At 48.9% G+C, this 19,798-nt stretch overlaps 2 protein-coding genes across 5 annotated transcripts in view; one reads left to right on the top strand and one right to left on the bottom strand.

Annotated features, from left to right (window-relative positions):
- The window catches only part of RAD23B (RAD23 homolog B, nucleotide excision repair protein), a 41,972-nt gene extending 37,257 nt beyond the window's left edge, over positions 1-4,715 (bottom strand). For both annotated transcript variants that reach the window (XM_066987594.1, XM_066987596.1), the window contains exon 1: positions 4,501-4,715. In XM_066987594.1, coding sequence (XP_066843695.1) covers positions 4,501-4,566 — 66 coding nt within the window. In that variant the 5' untranslated portion in view covers positions 4,567-4,715. The remainder of the gene's footprint in view (positions 1-4,500) is intronic.
- Positions 4,716-4,844: 129 nt separating this feature from the next.
- On the top strand, positions 4,845-17,585 carry LOC106040438 (E3 ubiquitin-protein ligase Topors-like). 3 transcript variants are annotated; one of them, XM_066987597.1, is made up of 4 exons: positions 4,845-5,008; positions 5,088-5,190; positions 5,318-5,958; positions 14,507-17,585. In XM_066987597.1, the coding sequence occupies exons 3-4, from the start codon at positions 5,807-5,809 to the stop codon at positions 15,543-15,545; spliced, it is 1,191 nt and encodes a 396-aa protein (XP_066843698.1). In that variant the 5' UTR covers positions 4,845-5,008; positions 5,088-5,190; positions 5,318-5,806; the 3' UTR covers positions 15,546-17,585. The 3 variants fall into 3 exon arrangements, with proteins under 3 accessions (XP_066843698.1, XP_047907168.2, XP_047907169.2); XM_048051211.2 differs by having other exon boundaries at positions 5,079-5,190; XM_048051212.2 differs by having other exon boundaries at positions 4,845-5,190; positions 5,318-5,381.
- The last annotated feature ends 2,213 nt before the right edge of the window (positions 17,586-19,798 follow it).

The following is a 19,798-nucleotide window of genomic DNA, read 5'->3' as shown; positions in this document are numbered from 1 at the left end:
CTGCTCTGCTCTGGGCTGAACAAACCAAGGGACTTCAGTCACTCTTTGTATGAGTTGCCCACACATTTTACAACAACTCCGTCTTTGTTTCCAAGTATCTTTCCTTGTCCCAGAGAGGATAAAAATGAATACAAAGTATGTTTCAAAATCGCACAGGGTTTTGATATATATATATTAATTTTTTTAAAGATGCTTTAGTATAACTCTCAATATACTGAATAGATACAATCAGATGAAACTAATCAAACTTATTTTTTTGTGCGGGTTCAGGAAGAGTATTCACTTTTGTATGAGTTCAGAAATCATGCTTTACCTATTCAGATGACAGTTTCTGCAGTAGTTCAGAAATTTATCATTGTACTCTCTGAAGAGAATTAAAGCAGCTTGTCCTTTACCATAGATGTCCCCCACAAATGTACTTAAAGGTACCTCCTTTTTATGTACCACCTTGTTGTTACATAACCAGAATGTTTTCTAAACCCCCCACAAATGAGAAAATTCTTTGCTAAAACATTTTATTTTGAAAAATCTCCCTAAAAGCGGTATCTATTTTTCCCCTGAACAATGCCTATTTAATCCATAGAACGGAAACATATGTCACACCTCACATTTTCTCTACATGTTGCTTGGATCCTGATTCATTTGTAACTCATTTTTGCTGGAGCACACTCCCCAGACAGTTAACATGGCTTACAGTAGCACCTATCCTACATTTCTAAACTTAAATAACAGGACCTTCCAGCACAGGGAGGGTATTATGTGTGCATCCAGAAGTCCACACACATGTTTAACAATAAAGTATAAGCATATTAAGGATATATCAGAACACACAGAAGGTCAAACTTCCATAACTAAGCGTACTGTTGACACTGTGTTAAACAGGTGGGCATTTCACTGTGGCAGAACAGCGAAATGTGAAAGACCGTATTACATGAAGTAGAGGATGTCAAAGGACTCCTGACATCCTGACTGCTCCTTCGACTCCTCTGCATTTTGACACTGAGGATGTTAGTGTTAACAGCACAGGGAAACTGAAAAAGAAATAGGACAGTCTTACTTAAAACTGTTATCTCACTTCATAACAGAAGTTAAAACCGTAGAGGTTTTTTTAATCCTATTTCTCACCTACTTCGTGATACCTACAAACCAAGCACTAGATTTAGAAGCCTACAGCATCAGTGGCATGACCTCAGACAAGAGACGTAGCTATACAGGTCTGCATTACTATTTGCTTCTAACACGTAGCTTAATGTGCTTACTCTCTCACAAACAATTAACAGACATGAGAATGAGCTTGTGTAGATAAATGCACCCTTTCATTTACCCTGGATAAGTCTGAATGCTAGAGTACTGAACTGTTTGGTGCAGAACACTAGAACGATTACAGCTGGTAAATCCATCTTCTGTACAGAGCATGATGAGAACAACATTTATTTTTACACACTACAGAGTCTTTTGCCTAGCACTAGCACTTCCACCAGCAAGAATAATTCACTCTTTGACTCTGTTTTTTATTCAGTAAAAATACTCAGTGGGCTAACACTTTCAAACACATTTAAACAGAAAACAAAGTCACAATATTAAAAATATGTTTTGAACTATAAAAACTGTCTGATAAAGCAGAAAATAATCATCTGCTTCCGTAGAAGCTGTAACAAGTCTAATTGGTTATTATGAAGTGTGTTTCTTCATATTCCCTCCAGAAGGTGTATTTAAATATTTTCCTTACTATTAATGAGAGTTCTCAGTTACAAGCATAAATTCTTGTTATATTCTTGTCTACCTTGTACTGTAACATCAAGTCTCTTTAGATTCATTTTTGATTGAGAATAAAGGGAGAAAGTGCGAGAAACAGAAGCCAATTTTAGAGCAACAAGTTTCCTGGGCCTATTACAACTAGATCATTTTTGGCCTTGTCACAGTATAGGGCAAAGCTCCAAGTAAACAAGACTACCTCTAGCAGTGAAACATGTACGTGTAGTTTGAACACTAAAAGCAACGTCTCCCAAACTCCCCACAACACACATATTTATTTCACGATGATAGAAAATTAACCTAAGAAACCAGTGCAATTATCAAAAATTAGTATTTTTCAAAAATCTGACCAAGAACTTCCAAACATCTGGTTAACAAAGTATATGTGAAAGAGTTTTCCTCACTTAACTGAGGGCTCAAAATTGTTCTTCCCTTTAAGATCTAATATTAACAACACTTTCTACAGTAATTTAATATTCCAAAAACTTGTCCAAGAAAGTTTAAACACATTTTCACCCCCACACCTCTAGAGTTAACAGAATCAAGGCTTCATACTACACACTTTAACACAAAGTTCTCCTCAAATCTTAACCACATTTCTTCTATTCCTAGCCAAGACCTAAACTATTATGCTCATGAGAGGCATTCTTGTGTCAGATACTGAACTACTGTAGCAACTACATCTACAACCAGCGTGCATGGTGGTTTCCCACAATCCAACTTTTAGCTAATGCATTTTGCTGTCTCACAGGCTGGCAAGCGTGTTTGACTGGCAACATTCTTCTGGTCCTCCCCCTGCTTTATTTTCCAGGACCTTACTTAAAACAGAGAAGAGAAGATTAAAAGAGAACTTTTCTCGGTAATAAGCAAAGAATGATGTTTTTTAAATCCTTGGAGGTTTCTAACACATGCTCCAGTGAGACACTTTGCCATCTCCCTCCGTCACGCTGTTTGACCAAATGAGCTCTTAGTCCAGTTTTAGCTACCCTCCTTGATTGTTTTAAATGGAGGTGGAAGAGGGTAAGCTTCATAAAAGCCGGCACACTGTCCCAGAGTTTTCCACAGGTTTGCTGCCCAGCTGCCACGTGCAAGGCTGCTGCAGACACCTCCAGAAGCTGAACTCGCCACGCCACTGGAAAGAAGGCCACGAAGATGTCCGTACTTGGCTATGTGAGGCAGCTATCCACTCAGACTAGTGACAAGGTGCCCTCAGAGCCCCCCCCCCTCCTGCTCCTCTCAGAGCCCCCCCCTCCTCCTGCTCCTCTCAGAGCCCCTCCTCCTCCCAGAGCCCCCCCCCCCTCCTCCTCCTCCCAGAGCCCCCCCCCTCCTCCCAGAGCCCCCCCCTCCTCCTCCTCCTCCCAGAGCCCCCCCCTCCTCCTCCTCCTCCCAGAGCCCCCCCCTCCTCCTCCTCCTCCCAGAGCCCCCCCCTCCTCCTCCTCCTCCCAGAGCCCCCCCCTCCTCCTCCTCCTCCCAGAGCCCCCCCCTCCTCCTCCTCCTCCCAGAGCCCCCCCCTCCTCCTCCTCCTCCCAGAGCCCCCCCTCCTCCTCCTCCTCCCAGAGCCCCCCCCTCCTCCTCCTCCTCCCAGAGCCCCCCCCTCCTCCTCCTCCCAGAGCCCCCCCCTCCTCCTCCTCCTCCCAGAGCCCCCCCTCCTCCTCCTCCTAGAGCCCCCCCTCCTCCTCCTCCTCCCAGAGCCCCCCCCTCCTCCTCCTCCTCCCAGAGCCCCCCCCTCCTCCTCCTCCTCCCAGAGCCCCCCCCTCCTCCTCCTCCTCCCAGAGCCCCCCCCTCCTCCTCCTCCTCCCAGAGCCCCCCCCTCCTCCTCCTCCTCCCAGAGCCCCCCCCTCCTCCTCCTCCTCCCAGAGCCCCCCCCTCCTCCTCCTCCTCTCAGAGCCCCCCCCTCCTCCTCCTCTCAGAGCCCCCCCTCCTCCTCCTCCTCTCAGAGCCCCCCCTCCTCCTCCTCCTCTCAGAGCCCCCCCCTCCTCCTCCTCCTCTCAGAGCCCCCCCCCTCCTCCTCTCAGAGCCCCCCCCCTCCTCCTCTCAGAGCCCCCCCCTCCTCCTCCTCTCAGAGCCCCCCCCTCCTCCTCCTCCTCTCAGAGCCCCCCCCCTCCTCCTCCTCTCAGAGCCCCCCCCTCCTCCTCCTCCTCTCAGAGCCCCCCCCTCCTCCTCCTCCTCTCAGAGCCCCCCCCTCCTCCTCCTCCTCCTCTCAGAGCCCCCCCCTCCTCCTCCTCCTCTCAGAGCCCTACACTTGCCTGAAGACTCCTCAGCAAAGCCTCATGGGCGGCCAAAATGCCCGCTCGCCCCCTCCCCCAGCCTCGCAGGCAGGGAGGAACCCTACAGCCAGTGCCACCTGCCAACTCGGGAGGCCAGTTTGTAACAGAACCCCCCCCCCAAGTCACCCAGAGGTCAGCCTGCAGGAGACACAACACCGGCCCGGCGGTGATGCGCAGGGCCCCGGGGAGCGCCCACCCGCGCTCTCCCCGCAGCCCCAGCCCGCCTCACGCCGCCAGCAGGGCCACTAAGCCCCCTCCTGCGCCCACCCCCCTTCACCACACACCGCACCCCCCCGCGGCTTCGCCCCCACAGACGCCACCACAACCCCCCGGCCGGCGGCGGGCGCTCGGGCCCGGTCCCCGCCGCTCCTCGCCGTGCCAGGTACGGCCCCTCGCCCCCCCACAAAGCCCTCGCCTAGCCGTGAGGGGAGCGAGCCCCGACCCGCCCCCCCACACACACCGCCCCTCGCTCCCTTACCGTCTCCTCGGGGTCGATGTCGATGCGGAAGGTCTGCTGCTGCAGCGTCTTCAGCGTGATCTGCATGGCGGCAGCGGGCCGCCCGGCAGCCGAGCCGAGCCGAGCCGAGCCTTCCCCCGGGGTCCCCCCCCCCCCCTGCGGAGGAGCAGCGTGAGGCGGTGCTAACGGCTCGGAGCGGCGGTTGAACGCCGTTGAAGGGGGGGGCGGTGTGAGGGGTAACGGTGACGGGGGGCGGGGGGCGCCGAGGCGGGAGGGAGGGAGGGCGGAATGCGGCTGCGCAGTGTGTTGCTGGGGAGAGAGGGGAGGGGGAGGGCGGCGCGCATGCGCAGGCGGCGCGGTTGGGTGGTGCCGGAGTTTGCCCGCCACAAGGCTGCGCATGCGCGGTGGGAGGGTGGTGGCAGCGGCGGGACGTCGTCGGCTGGCGTGAGGGGCTGGGAGGTGCCGTGTCCCTGAGCGTGTGTGACAGACTTTTTAAAGGCCGGTGTCTTTTCTGCGTGTTTAAGTTGAAGTGCGTACATTCGTGACGAGCCCTACCGTGCGCTCTCTTCAGAATAGTAGGCTGGTTCTTCTTATCACAGGTTTTACAGCTGGTGTTCGTGAGGTGTTAGTGAGGCTTTCCTGAAGTTTCCATCGTCCTGTCGGCGTTAGCATCCCACATTAACAATCCAGGCGCACAGACACCCAGCCCAGGTGAGTTGTTCCCTCAAAATGGTGAAAAGAAAGGGACAGTGTAGCGCCTGAACTCTGCTAGCGCCACTTTTAATGGTTACTGCTCCCATGTGATGAGTTATTAACCTCTGTTTCCCTAATTCCTCAGGCAGTGAAGAGAACCCAGCCACAAGGAACACTTAAAGTTGAGGCAGCTATACAGGTGAACAGAGGTAATGTCCCCGATCTCAACGAGGCGATCGGCTCCGGGGCGGACGCGTTCTGCACCGGAGCGGGGCATCGAGGCGGGCAGGGCTTTTTTTCGGCCCCGAGGCCGGCCAGTCGAGACAGCTGAGGGAGCCGCCGGGGCCCGGCAGCCGTCGTGAGGGAGCCTGACGAGGCGTGGGCGGAGCCAGCAGCGCATTCCCCCGCCTCCCCCCCACTCCCGCCCCCCCGGTGTCCAAAGGCAGCCCCTAGGGAACGCGGCGGGCAGGGCGGGGCGCGGCAGGGCGCGCAGGGAGGGCCCCTCGCCGCTCTTTTGCAGCGGTCTTTTTCATCGGTGCTTGTTACCTGCTCGTGGAGAGCCCGGCCGTGGTATCAACCAGGCAGAAAACCATGGCCTCCGCATCTCTTGCGGCCTCTCCAGCCGCAGTCACCGATGTGGCTACTCAGAGGGAGGGCTCGGGGAAACACGCAGCCGTCCAGGTCTTGGGCTGCAGGGTGTGCCCGAGTCTTCTGTCGGTATCCGACAGCAGCGGCGAGGGGTGTGCCTGTGGGAGGTGTGCCCAGGTTGAAGAGCTGCTCAGCCAGGTAAGCGGAGCTTCGGGAGGAGGTAAGCAGGCTCAGGAGCATCAGGGAGTCAGAGAGGGAAATTGACTGGTGGAAGGGTACTCTACCCTCTCTGAGGCAGACTCAGGAGCCAGCCACAGCACAAATGTCTCCTGCTACACCAAAGACAAAAGTTCCCTCATCCTGCCAGGCAGCAGGAGGGGACATAGGACAAGGGGGGGAATGGAGTCAGGTTCCTGCTTGGGGTGGTAGGCGAGCCCTGTCCCTGCCCCCCCTCACCTTCCCATCTACCCTTATATAACAGGTATGAGGGTCTAGAACACAACAGTCAGAACAACGATGTAGACAAAAGCCCGTCCCAGTTGGAGAGGGTGCCTAAGGCAAGGCAGCTTACCCCCCGCACCACTACTGTCAAAAAAGACAGTACTGACTTTTTTAGTAGTGACACTACTGTCAAAAAAGACCATCTTCTGTCAAAACACTGACACTACTGTCAAAAAAGACCATCTTCTGTCAAAAAAGAAAGAAGGGTTATTGTCATGGCAGTCTCCCTTCTGAAAGGGACAGAGGGCCCAATATGCCGACCAGACCCAACCCACAGGGAAGTCTGTTGCCTCCCTGTGGCTCGGGTGGGAGACATTGCTAAGAAAGTCACTTGCCTGGTACAGCCCACCGACTACTACCCGCTACCGGTTTTTCAGGCTGGTAATGACAAGGTAGCAAGGAGAAGTCCGAGAGTGATCAAAAGGGACTTCAGGGCTTTAGGGCGACTAGTTAAAGAATCAGGGGCACAGGTCATGTTTGCCTCTGTCCTTCTGATAAGAGGGATCAATGTTGACAGGCACATCTGGCGCATCAAAATGTGACTTTGAGACTGGTGCCACCGGCAGAACTTTCGGCTTGTTGATCACGGGAAGGTCTCCGTGACACCAGGCCTGCTGGCACCAGATGGGATGCACCTCTCTCAGAGGGGGAAAAGGATTTTTGCCCAGGAGTTAGTGGGGCTGATAGATAGGGCTTTAAACTAGAGTTGAAGGTGGAAAGGGATAAAACCAGGCACGCCGGTGATAAGCTAAGGGATGGTGCCCTAGAATCAGAGGGACCGTGAGCTAGTGAGGTCCTTCGGTCTGCTCCACGAGGTGCTGCGTCCAATGAAGCACATTTGAAGTGCTTCTACGCAAACGCACGCAGTATGAAGGATAAAGTGGATGAGCTAGAAGTCTTGGCCCAGTCCCACAGCTACAACATCATCGGCATAAGCGAAATACGGGATGAGTCCTGTGACTGGTGTGTTGCAATGGATGGTTACAGGCTCCTCAGGAGGGACAGAATCACAATCACAGAATCGTCTAGGTTGGAAGAGACCTCCAAGATCATCTAGTCCAACCTCTGTCCTAACACTAACAAGTCCTCCACTAAACCATATCACTAAGGGCTACATCTAAATGTCTTTTAAAGACCTCCAGGGATGGTGACTCAACCACCTCCCTGGGCAGCCCATTCCAATGCCTAACAACCCCTTCAGTAAAGAAGTTCTTCCTAACATCCAACCTAAACCTCCCCTGTCGCAACTTTAGCCCATTCCCCCTCGTCCTGTCACCAGGCACGTGGGAGAATAGACCAACCCCCACCTCGCTACAGCCTCCTTTAAGGTACCTGTAGAGAGCGATAAGGTCACCCCTGAGCCTCCTCTTCTCCAGGCTGAACAATCCCAGCTCCCTCAGCCGCTCCTCCTAAGACTTGTTCTCCAGACCCCTCACCAGCTTCATTGCCCTTCTCTGGACTCTCTCAAGCACCTCAACGTCCTTCTTGTAGTGAGGGGCCCAAAACTGAACACAGTACTCGAGGTGTGGCCTCACCAGAGCCGAGTACAGGGGGACAATCACTTCCCTAGAAGTTAACAGAAGTTACCAAGTTTCCTTGGTAACCATGGCTGTCTTTTTCTGGCCAAAGAGGATGCAAATACTTGGTGAACATGGTAGTGTAATGTAATTGAACCCCAAATTTCTGATTGTCATGTAACGCTTTGAGAAGTTCTACTTGGCTGCTTTGTTAGTGTAATTTTTTCAACAAAAATCGTACTTTAATTCTTTACTACAGTAAACTTGGCTTCACAGAAATTTCTTACTGGAAGCACAGCCGAGCAGAGGCCAGCCAGGCTGCATTGCAGTGCAAAGGAAAAGGGGGAGACACCTCTCCCTCCTGTGGAGTATGAATGTGTACATGTGTTACACGCACAGGTGGTGGTGCTGCTGCTGTCGTCATCCACCTCAGGCTCTGACACGCAGCTGCTAGCCAGCCAAAGCCTCTTAGGGCTTTCGCAGTCAAAAAGAAACTGCTGACTGTTGCTAGTAGGAATCCAGTATTCTTTGCAGCGCAGAGTAACTTGCTTGCATTGCAAGGAGAGCCATTCAAAAGTAGAGGCATGAGACAAAATACCACTTGCTGTTTTTTGCATGGCTGTTTACAACCAAAAATACACTGAGTGCTCACTTTCACTATTGCCTTGACACCAGATCTAGTTTAGTACTTTGCTGATAAAATAAAAGGGATTTTTAGTTTCAACTTCTCATTCAGCAGCTCAACCTACGTTGTGCTGAGCTTCATGAGAAAATGCACCTTGTGCTGCGGAGTTGTATTGGTTTCACTATCCTTTTCTACTCAGAATATATCGAAAGTAAACTACTCATATTTTCATTTTTGTGGTTGCTGGTTGTAGTGTGAAACAGTTCTGCGCAGTTTGTGGTGGGGCAAGGGTTCGTTTACGTGTAGGCTGTTCAGTTCTGCCCTGACAGCTTGTGAGAGCCTTAACATTACTGTGAAGCAGCTCCAAAGGCTGTAAACTGCTAAGGATGAAGTTTTTCATGACTGTTTATTTGAGTTTTGAGCAAAAAGAAAAAAAAGCTGTGATTTTAGTCCCCCTGCTGAATCATCCAGGGACTTAGGACGACTCATTCTGTGGTGGGTAATTGTCCTGTGTTCAAACTGGCATATCACACTTACCAAATTTTTTGTGCTGACTTGGTTGGCATGCGAGCCTCTTCTTTGCAAATAACAAAACTTGTATTGATTAGAAAGAGATGTACAATGGAGCCTAAAAGTTAGAAAGAATTTTTGGTGGCGAATGCACACAGTGATTATTTTTTGTTTTTCAAAACTGGACTTTCATTTCCAAGTAACTTGATCTCCACCATATGGTTTTGTCCTTCTCAGTTCTCTTCTGTTGCCGGTGATTCCCTAGTAACTACTTTGATGTTAGTCTTTCATGTCTCCCAGATGGAGGTATATTGTTTTCATGTTTTACAAGTTACTAAGTGAAACCAAAATATGTTAGGGGAGATAATTGGAAAGTATTTGTGTCTCCATTATACCTTTACCTACAGTCCAATTTGTTTACGTAACCCCATCGCATCTGGAAGCTGAGAAGATATGTACATGTAAGCCCCTGCAGTGACAGGGATGTTAGGCGCTGCTGTCCCTTTTTGACTGGAACAGCTATCCAAAGCTTAAGGGTCTTGCTGGTAGTTTATCTGACCGCGTACACATGATGTGGAGCCTGAATTAGCTAGCAGCTGGCATCTGTGATTTCCCAGGTCTTTCTCCATTGTGTTACATTTAATGGAAAAAGAATTTGGCAGCTGAGACAGTAAACAGGACTGATGCAAACCTGCATACATACAGAGAGTGTGCAAGGTCCTGATTCTCTGAGCTACTGGTGGCCCAATAAAAATAGTATCACCATTGCTGGTAACAGACTACAGTCCTGCTAGCTTTGTCAGGCCTAAGGAGCAGGGCCTATTAGGCTTGGCAACTTATCAGAACCTGCTTTGGGAAAAGAAACTTTGTAATCAGTGTCTCATGTTAGGGTGTAGAGTTTAAGGCAGTAGCAAAGGCCTTGAAAACATGGATGTAGTCTGAAAGAATATGCCCAAGGATCTATAAAAATCACTTAAATGCAGTTACCAGTCAGGAAGTATAGCCTTGAGCTAAGAAAAACTGCTGTAAGTATCATAAAGAGGAAAAAAAATAAAAAGGAAGGAAGAAGCTAAGCAGGAGAAAGGCAGAGCAACAGGATAACACACCTGACAACCTGGGAAAGTAACACCTTCAAACAGTGCACAGCATGAGGTCCAGCAGGCAGAGGCCTAAGGCTAAGAACTTGCTTGGAGAGTCAAAAATCTTAGGGTAAGATCTCACCACAGGGTGTGCTACGCACACCAGTCCTAAGCTGTCAGCATACTCCTGGCTTCAAGGACCCTGACTGTTACAGATCTTTAGGCACAACAGCATTATCCAGCACTGTGCAAATTGAGATCAGTGTGAGTACCACTGTGTGTTTTCACCTCAAATTCTGTGTATTTCACCTTTTTAACCGCTAAAAAGTCCCTATTACATGTTACTGCAGTCTAGCTGGTTACTCTTAGTAAAAGGTGCTGTGTTTCCTCTTGGACACATATGAACAGATACTTTTATCAGTCGCCCCTGCCTGGTAAATCAGTGCATTCAGTCTCTGCAATGATTTGCATTAAGTACCTAGACCCTGTTGCCTGGGTCATCACACTGTCGTAGATAACTGTATTTTATTAAGGCTGTCAATCATTATTTATATTACCATAATTTTTACAAGTCCTGGAGTAGGTGAGCCATTACTTAGATTCCAGTTTGCAGGAATTGATACAGCATAAATTAATTTACCCTTAATCTAATTTTACATGTGCTCTGGCAGTTTATCTGTCTCCTGATGGCAGCGTATTTCTTTCGCAACAGCAATGATTTTGATGTTTCCTTGAGAGGCCTGTACCCATGAAGCTGCTTCTAACCTTCCACAGTCACTCATTTCCACTCATTTATTCTGAAGACAACACTGAACCTGCTTCAGTGTTTGTCACAGTAGTGAAGCGCAGCTGTTCAGGTTAACCCAAGTTATTAGACCATGAGGTAATAGGCAGTGGCCGTGGGAGCGCTGGTAACTCTCAGCAAGGTGGCAGCAACCTCTTCAGTTGCTACCAGCCACAGCCAGAAGAGGATCTGAATGTGACTTGGTTGGCCTTATCAGTGCCCTCTCACACATGGGTGCCTCAAGGTCTGAAAACGCTATCAAAAGGGACTGTAGCCTTCAGACTGAGAAATCCCACTCCAAAGCAGTGGTGTACTGCTTGAATGAGAGAACTGATTCGTGTGTGTTTTCAGCACCACACCCACAACCATGGAAATTCCCGTTAGAGTTTCCATCAGCGCTGGGATAACCCAGATGTTAGCACTGGAGCGTGCACAGAAGCAGCTGCAGTTCATACATGCTAACGTGTGGGATGTATGAGATCAAAAGGAAGCCTAGCCTTTAGTATTAAATGGGGATTTAAATTTCGTATAAGTAGTGATTCATACTTGGGGGTCTTTTAATTTGAAAGCAATTGCTTTTTTGTCATTAACCTTTTAGCTTGATGGGTACTCAAATAGCTGACAAGAATATTGGGAATTCACTGTAAAATAACAGCATGGCTAGTGCATTAGTCTATCTCCATGACAGGCTTATATATTTATTACACTAATTATGTGGGTGTAATAATTGCATTAGGAATATCTCAATGATATTTTCCATCGATAAAATCACTACCTAGCACGTGGAAACTGACAAAAGACTTCTCAGCTGATTCAAATCCACAAGTTTGCCTTAAACATAACATAATTTTTCTCACTCAATACGAAAACCTGTGATTATTTTTTTCTTTATTGAGTTTCAGCTGCAGTAAATACAGCAAGTATATTAACTTCCAAATTTGAAATCATTGTTAATTCATCTTACCCCATTTATTCAGGATGCAAAGGGTGAGGGGAGAAGTCGCTTCAGGGAGTGTCTGCAAGGCATGCTGCCTCTGAAAGCTATTCCTAGGGCATTGCTTCCAACAGTCCAGCTTCATGCCAGCACTGTGCCTGCAGTTAGAATGTAATCTCTTCATATATAGTATTTGGTTTTGTTTATAGGCTCTCCTGTGGTCATATCAGTGTCACTTTGCTACTCCTGGATATGAGGTTTGCCAAGAAAGACTGTGTGGGAGCTTGCAGTTGAATTCCAGGCTGCATACCACTTGATGCCCAAAGCATTTTAAAGCAAGTATCGTCTTCCTGGCTTGTAACAACCACAGCTAGTGGCTGTGGAAGCTTATCCCACCCGTATCAGTGCCCAGAAGAGACTATTGACTGGGCATCAGAATTAAACTTTGTGCATCTTTGTATGCACAAAGACTACTTGTCAATAAAGAGAGGAAGGCTTTGGATTCTACATTCTTCAAGAATATGTGGAAGTAAATGAAACCTTCTATCCATTAGAAGTTTATTGTTTAATCACTGGTTTCTTTTGGAGCACTGGGCAACTGGAAGGGAAGGAAATAAGAATGATTTGGATATGACAAATGCCAGTGTGTGTCTCTGTGGACAGTTAGCTGATGGCTGAGCCTGTTAGGAGGAAGGGCTATTCTCGCTGTAGGGAGATTTTACAACACTTCAGAGTACAGACTCTGCCAGCTATTTTAATATTTAGGCTTACTTTCAACTTCTGTCCTGTCTTTGTCCCTGTCTTTGCTGTAATAACAAGCACAAATGGAAGCCAGAAGCTGCATGTTGGCCTTCCGTAGTTCAGCAGAGCTGCTGTGAAAAGGCTAGACATCTGAATGCTTCCAAAACAAGACCAATTATAGCATGAGACATTAGAATGCCAAATAATGTGTACACAAATAACGTGTACACAAATGCAGCCCATTGCTATTTCTGCAGTCGGACAATATCACAGTAAGGGTCTTCCCCGCTTCAGGGCTGGACTAAGCAGTTGTGGAATGGATTGCACTACAAAAAGCTCCTAGGGAAATGACATCAGAAATTGGCAACAATTAATCTAGAGTGTTGATTCCAAGAATAATATTTATCTGAAAAATAGTGAATCAAATCATGCAGGTCTAACTGGGCCTACTATGAATAAATTAGACCAGTTTATTTTTGTATGAGTCATTAATCATATTACAGTCATCACTGTGGTTATCTGAAAGTATTTTAATTTAATCAAAATACAGTTAAAACTCATTTAAACAAATTTGGCTTTAATTGTACTGCCTCACACACACATTAATCTTTTCTAGCATGGTGTGAAGAATTAGACACCAACATAGGTCTTTTTTTATGCATATCTGACTATGGATTTATGCATTTGTTAGTTTTGAGCATGCACTTTACAACAATTTGCTTCTATCCTCACTTTAGGATAAAAGAGAACAATATGCCATGCTCTGTGGCTTCCGTGGCAGTGTTTGTAGCTTGTACGGGCCACCTGCTGTGGTGTAACGTAACTGCTGCAGCGCATTGCTTTCCTGGCATATGCATAACCTAGCAGCTGGAGACTGTGAGCCCTCTGGATTCATCAGGAAATCGCTTTTATGTGTACCTACTCTGTACATTTCAAGCCATTTGTAAAATAATGGTAACTCCTAGGTCACAGAGACCACACCGTCACTGTTGTTTGCAGGGGCATGTGTGGTTTCTCTTCCGAACTTCTGATCAGAGTGCGGTCAAGAATGAATTCAGACCCTAATGCACTGAGCTTTGTTCAGCCAGGATCTGAAAACCTCCAAGGACAGAGACCCCACAGCCTCTCTGACTCCTGCTACTGCGCTTAATTATTCCCACAGTCATTTTTTCTTCTTTTTGTCTATGCTGAACCTCTCCAGTTTCAGGCAATATCACTGTCTCTTGCCCTCCTAACAGGCACTGCTGGGACAAGCCCATCCCCATCTCCTTGATCCTTGATCATCCGTAGGCATGGGAATTTTGTTTGGTGCCCCGAAGCCTTCCCTGCTGCAGAAGGGCTGGACCTCATAGGGTTTGCAGAGCCCGGTTAAGGCCTCATGGGTGCTGAGCAAAAGAGGGATCATTCCTGCCGCCCCCAGGGAGAAATATAGGGGAAAATCCTTGAGAGCAGGATTAGGGCTGCCTTTGAACTGGCATGGGAAAAACCATGGGAGCCCAGAGTGTGGGGAGAGCTTGTGGGACTGTCACGCTGCCTCAAAGGCAGGCGTGAGGTTTTGTTGAACTCTTGATGAATGGATTTGGAGATGTGTCATGGTTGGGGTGACCTGACAGAGCTCACGGAAAATACGGCCAAGGTTGCAGTGACTGGTGGGAAACCAATGCTGAGCACAAGATTAATGATGCTGGGGACGGAGTGGTCAGTGGCCCAAGACCAGGGCCAGAGCGCTGCGGGGCAGGACAGCCCATTGTGGTGGCTCCGAGCGATGCACTGTGAGAGCCTGGAGCGACGGATTGTGACTGCGTGGCCCTCGCTGCTCATATGTGGGCGCAGAGGCCCACCCCGCTGGCTAGTGCCCACACTCCAGCTGAGCGTTTACGCGAGGTCTGGAGTGAGGAGCAAGGTTGGCCTTGGTGCTGGTGTCGTGCTCTGGGAGTTGCTGCAGCAGCTCTCAGTGCCCTTCCCAGAGCCATCAGAGCTTCTCCCGCGGCCCTGCCTCGTTCCAGCAGCCCCCACATCAGCCGATGACCATGGCCTCTTCTCTGCCTTTTGCAGCGTGACACCTGCTGCTGCAGCGCCGGTGAGAGGGAGCGGCTTGTCATCGCCAGTTCTCCCCAGCTCACCTCAGCAGGCAGAGAGCATGGCCACGGCGCTGGACACCCGCTGTCCCATCTGTCTGGACAGCTGGGTGAACCCCAGCTATGTGGTGCCATGCCTCCACCGCTTCTGCTTTGAATGCATCCAGCGGTGGGCTGAGAGCAAGCCCGAGTGCCCCCTCTGCAAGAGGAGGGTGAGCTCCATCGTGCACTCGGTGCGGGCGGACAACAGCTTCAAGGAGCTCGTCATCGAACCATCTGTGGAGACACCGGTCATCATCCGCCTTAGAGGGAGAGTTTTCATCCGGTATCACACTAGAGCATCAGAAACGCAGGCTGCAAGCCTGCTGCCCAGGCCTCTTGTGGGTGGTCTCCAGCCCCACATCTGGGCGTCCCTCTTCAGAGAGCACCCAGCTCTGTTTCAGCCCCTGCTGCCCTGGCTGCGCCAGGAGCTGGGGCAGATGTTTGGGGATAATCGCTGGGAAGCATCTGTGGTAGAGAACCGTGTTGTGTCTAACTTGAGCCTCTTTGGTTTGCATGAGGAACCCCTAGTGCAGCTGCTGCAGCCTTTCCTGCAAAGGCGCACAGCAGAGTTTGTTCACCAGCTTATTATCAGTGCAGTGGAGCAGTGCAACGAGGAGGCCCACCGTCTGCTGGACAACCGTGCTGCTAGGGGACAGGTGGGCAGCTCTGCTGCCTCCCTGGAAGGGACTCCTGCCCTCAGAGTGGTGCAATCCAGCAGCTCTGCTGTGTCCAGCACAGGGGAGCTCCTCATCAGCTTCTCAGATGCCTTTCTTGAGGGTCCTAGCCATCTCCCCTCCCCTCCCATTCCCACCTCTGGAGAGCAGGAAGAACCCCAAGAGATGTCAGAAGGTCCCTCCACTTCCAGCCAGCGCAGTGAACCTGCCCCTGCGAGGCCCCGTCGTGGGCAGAAGAGGAGGAACAGCAGCAGAGCCTCATCACCACCCAACAAGAGGCCACGTCGTCATCTGTACTAGAAGGGTCCTCCAGAAGCTAGTGAAACCAGCTGGTCCAAGGGGACCGGGAGGCTTTCCTTAGTAATCTAGAAGTAATGGGCACATAAACAAAGGCATTAAAATTACCGTATCAGTATATGGCTGCCAAGAGGACTTGCTTCATTCTTTCCCCAGGGACAGAAGTGAAGATGAGTGTCCTACAGTTCCACAGATCATCCCCTAGCCTTCTTTAAAGATGGGTGCAACACTCAGCCATCTCTAGTCTTTGGTGCCTCCCCCATGCTTCACAACCTTCCAAAGACGAGTGGCCTCACAGTGATACCAGGCAGCCCACTCGGCACCGTCAGACACATTCCATCAGTGCCAATGGATTTGTATGGCTTAAGTTTTGCTGTTGGAGCAAATAAAGCTCTACCTTGAGTTCCCAGTTTAGCCATGCCAGTCCTCTAATACATCTGTTTGTTTGTTTTCCTGAGCATCAGGATGCACTGTTCTTGTTGTTGGAGAAGATCGTAAGTCATGATAGTCCTTTTGATCTTCTTTACCCTTGGCTCCCCAGGAGTTGTTCCCCAGCTACCTCTTACATGAAGAAGCCAAAGCTGTCCCTCATGAGGTCCAGGGACTGTTTTGCTACTGCTGCAACTCGCCTTCCTCACTCTCTACAGGATTTTGAGTTCCTCTGTATCAGGGTTACTACAAAGCTGCTATTGACAATCACAGGTCTGACCAGTTCCTCCATGCTCATGAGGTACAGATCCAAGACGGCATCACCGCAGGTTGGTGGATCCAGCATCTGTTACCCCTACTCTCCAGAAATCAGCCTGATATACTTTCCTTTGCAGCAGATGCCAGGCAGGTTGAAGATCGCCAGGAGAACTAATGTCAGTGACTGGAGACCAAGTCATGCCAGCCATATTGTAGTTCTGTGTCAAGCACAGGTGTTCTAGCTCAAACTTAGCAACTGGGAATATAAGAAGGCAGTACCAAGAGAACCTTTCTCAGGGTCAGATATGCTCCCGTAAAATATCTGAAAACAAAGTAAGGTGGGGTGTTTTGATGTTTGGTTCATTGGTTGGTTTTTGGTTTTTACTGTTTGTCATTATTGTTCAAGCAATAAAATATGTTCAGTCAGAAACTCTCTTCCTGTCTTACACGTGAAGGTATTTTGGTGATCAATTTAAACCCATTTGCTGTTGGGCTAGCATGGCCTTCCAGCGTTTCAGCATTCATACAGTATTCATGTACAGTAAGTACATGTAAGTACACTAAGTACTTAAAGAGATGTAAGTGTACCACTTCCCTCGGCTTTCATTTTGTGACTCTAAATATGCTGAACTTTTGTAGCTTTGCCTTCATTCCTCTGATTAGTTGTCCTTTCCCACACCTGCTCAAAATTGATTTAATCTTCCTTGGACTTGAACTGTACCTCACACAAAACCTCATTCACAATTCGAGCCTTTTGTGGTGGTTTCAGCTGGGCAGCTGAGCTCCATCGCAACAGCTCTCACTCCCTCTCCTCAAAGGGAATGGGGGAGAAAACATGAAAAGGACTCAGAGGTTGAGATAAGGACACAGAGGTCACTCAACAGTTATTGTCATGGGCAAAACAGACTCAGCATAGGGAGATTAGAGAAATTCATTACCTATTACTAACAATCCAGAGAAGTGAGAAACAAAATAAACTAAAAACACCTGCCCACCATCCACCTCTTCTACCTCCTCCCCCCTGAGCAGCATAGGGGAATGGTGGCGGTGGTCAGTGCCTGACGCTTCATCTCCGCCGCTCCCTCATGGTCCCTCTCTGCCCCTGCTCCCCGTGGGGTCCCTCCCACGGGATGCCGTCCTTCCCGAACTGAGCCTGCGGGGGCTGCCCACAGGCAGCAGCTCTTCAAGAACTGCTCCCACACGGCTCCGTACCACGGGGTCCATCCATCCCCCAGGAGCAAACTGCTCCAGCACGGGTCCCCCACGGGTGGGCGGCAGCTCCCCCCAGACCCCCTGCTCCTGCGTGGGCTCCTGTCCACGGGCTGCAGCTCCGGCCCGGGGCCTGCTCCTGCGGGGGCTCTCCATGGGCCGCAGCCTCCTCCAGGCCACATCCACCTGCTCCACCGGGGGCTCCTCCACGGGGGGGCTGCAGCGTGGAGATCTGCTCCGTGTGGGACCCATGGGCTGCAGGGGGACAGCCTGCTCCACCAGGGGCCTCTCCCTGCACAGGCCGCAGGGGAACTGCTGCTGCCTGCCTGGAGCACCTCCTGCCCTCCTGCTGCACTCACCTGGGGGCTGCAGGGCTGGTTCTTACTCCTTGCTCTCCCAGCTGCTGCTGCACAGCAGTGTTTTGTTGTTTTTTGTTTTTTGTTTTTTGTTTTTTTCTTTTTAAGCTTGCTTTCACAGGGATGCAAAGACCATTGCTTATTGGCCCGGCTCTGGCCAGCAGCAGGTCCATTTTGGAGTGGCTGGAGCTGGCTCTTCTCTGACACGGGGCAGCTGCTGGGCTCTGCTCACAGAGACCACCCCTGCAGCCCCCCTGCTACTAAGCACTTCCCACAAAAACCCAGTACAATTGCTTACATTTATTTACTTTATTCCAGTTCTTGAAATCAGGTCTTTTTCCATGTGGACAGTGCCTGTAAACTTTGAGCTAGCCACAAAGTTTCTGCATGGTGTTTCCAGTTTTTGCAACACAGTCCTTAAAGGAAATTTTCAGTAAAATAGGTTCAAACAACAGTCCCTGAAGTATTTCTCTAATAACTTACTTCTGAGCTAACTGATGCTCTGTCATTACAGACCTCTCTGCAGCTCTTCTCCCTATACTCAGATTCTTACCTCTTGTACCATGGTGGTACTAATCACCATTTTCTCCAGAGTCACTAATTGTTTCTAAGGTAACACCAAGTCACATGAATACTGTTTCTGCAGTGCTAAGAGGGTCAGCATAACATCCATTAGCTTGTGGTGACTCCTGGTACTCAAGACTATTTTTATGCAAATATAATGGAAGGTGGTATATCCTAGGCTGTGATTAGAAGCACAGATTTTAGATTCCTTCATATGACTTGGCCTGAATGATACTATTGTGTCCAGGCACCCCCCTCACCTATAGATGGATACACACACACACGTCCCTGCTCTGCACTTCTACTGTCCCTTGTAAATTGTCATTTTCAGTAACGCAGTCACAGAGATCCACATGTAAACTGTCACAGCAAGTGTTTAAATGCTAATGGGGCAGCAGGCTCACTAGGAGTGTGCCTTGCTTCATTAGGTGACTGAGAAGCATGCTCAGCACTGATTTTTTAGAAGAGATCTGTATGGCTTCTTAGCTGGCTGTAGTACACATTCCAGTTGAGCACTACTTACCAGCCAAATTTCAAGGTTCAGCAAGCAATTCTGCTGGGGCAGAAGGAGTAATTACACAATTGTGAAAGGCTGAAATGTGAAACAGATGGACAGATTGTTCCTTCTCCCTGCCAACCTTGGAGAGGGGAAAAAAAAAAATCAGCCTCTAGTTAAAAGCTCTCTTAGTTCAAAAGGACCTTTCCTCCCTCCTGAAGCCATGAACAGCCGTCCGGCACAGAAGACAACATTGAACACTTTAGAGTCAAACCTTTAGTTAATGCATTGTGATTCTGATATTCAGCTTATCATCAGGATTCCTGGCCTCACTGGGGCCAGTGCCAACACCAGGTAATGGTTCCTGTCCTAGGGTGCTGCTACAAACCTGAGTTATGCAAAGCACTCAGCACTCAGTGGATTGCCTGCTCAGCTGATGCTCAGGGTTGTGTCACTACCGAACTCCTCAGGTAAAGCCTTTTTCTGGTGCTAACTGAAGTAGGGATATGTAACGTTTAATTCATGTGCCATTGTGCCAGTGCATTCATGTCGCATTACAGCTTTTTAGCTCTGTCTGTACTGTGGAGAGTGATTACAGAACATGCAAGGATGGCAGGTTTGGGTCTATTTCACATGACTGCTGGTACAATGAAATGAAATGAAAAGAAAAGAAAAGAAAAGAAAAGAAAAGAAAAGAAAAGAAAAGAAAAGAAAAGAAAAGAAAAGAAAAGAAAAGAAAAGAAAAGAAAAGAAAAGAAAAGAAAAGAAAAGAAAAGAAAAGAAAAGAAAAGAAAAGAAAAGAAAAGAAAAGAAAAGAAAAGAAAAGAAAAGAAAAGAAAAGAAAAGAAAAGAAAAGAAAAGAAAAGAAAAGAAAAGAGAAAAGAAGAAAAAAGAAAAGAAAAGAAAAGAAAAGAAAAGAAAAGAAAAGAAAAGAAAAGAAAAGA

This window comes from Anser cygnoides, chromosome Z, assembly GCF_040182565.1.
Source record: "Anser cygnoides isolate HZ-2024a breed goose chromosome Z, Taihu_goose_T2T_genome, whole genome shotgun sequence".
NCBI lineage: Eukaryota > Metazoa > Chordata > Aves > Anseriformes > Anatidae > Anser > Anser cygnoides.
The sequence above is the reverse complement of the archived record's forward strand: the minus strand, read 5'-3'. Positions and strand labels throughout refer to the sequence as shown.

What these genes read in the sequence shown, in the direction of transcription:
- LOC106040438 (XM_066987597.1), top strand. Translation starts at nt 5,807, where the DNA reads ATGTGGCTACTCAGAGGGAGGGCTCGGGGAAACACGCAGCCGTCCAGG. An exon ending in TTGAAGAGCTGCTCAGCCAG is followed by an intron (nt 5,959 to 14,506) that starts GTAAGCGGAGCT and finishes TGCCTTTTGCAG; the next exon opens with CGTGACACCTGCTGCTGCAG.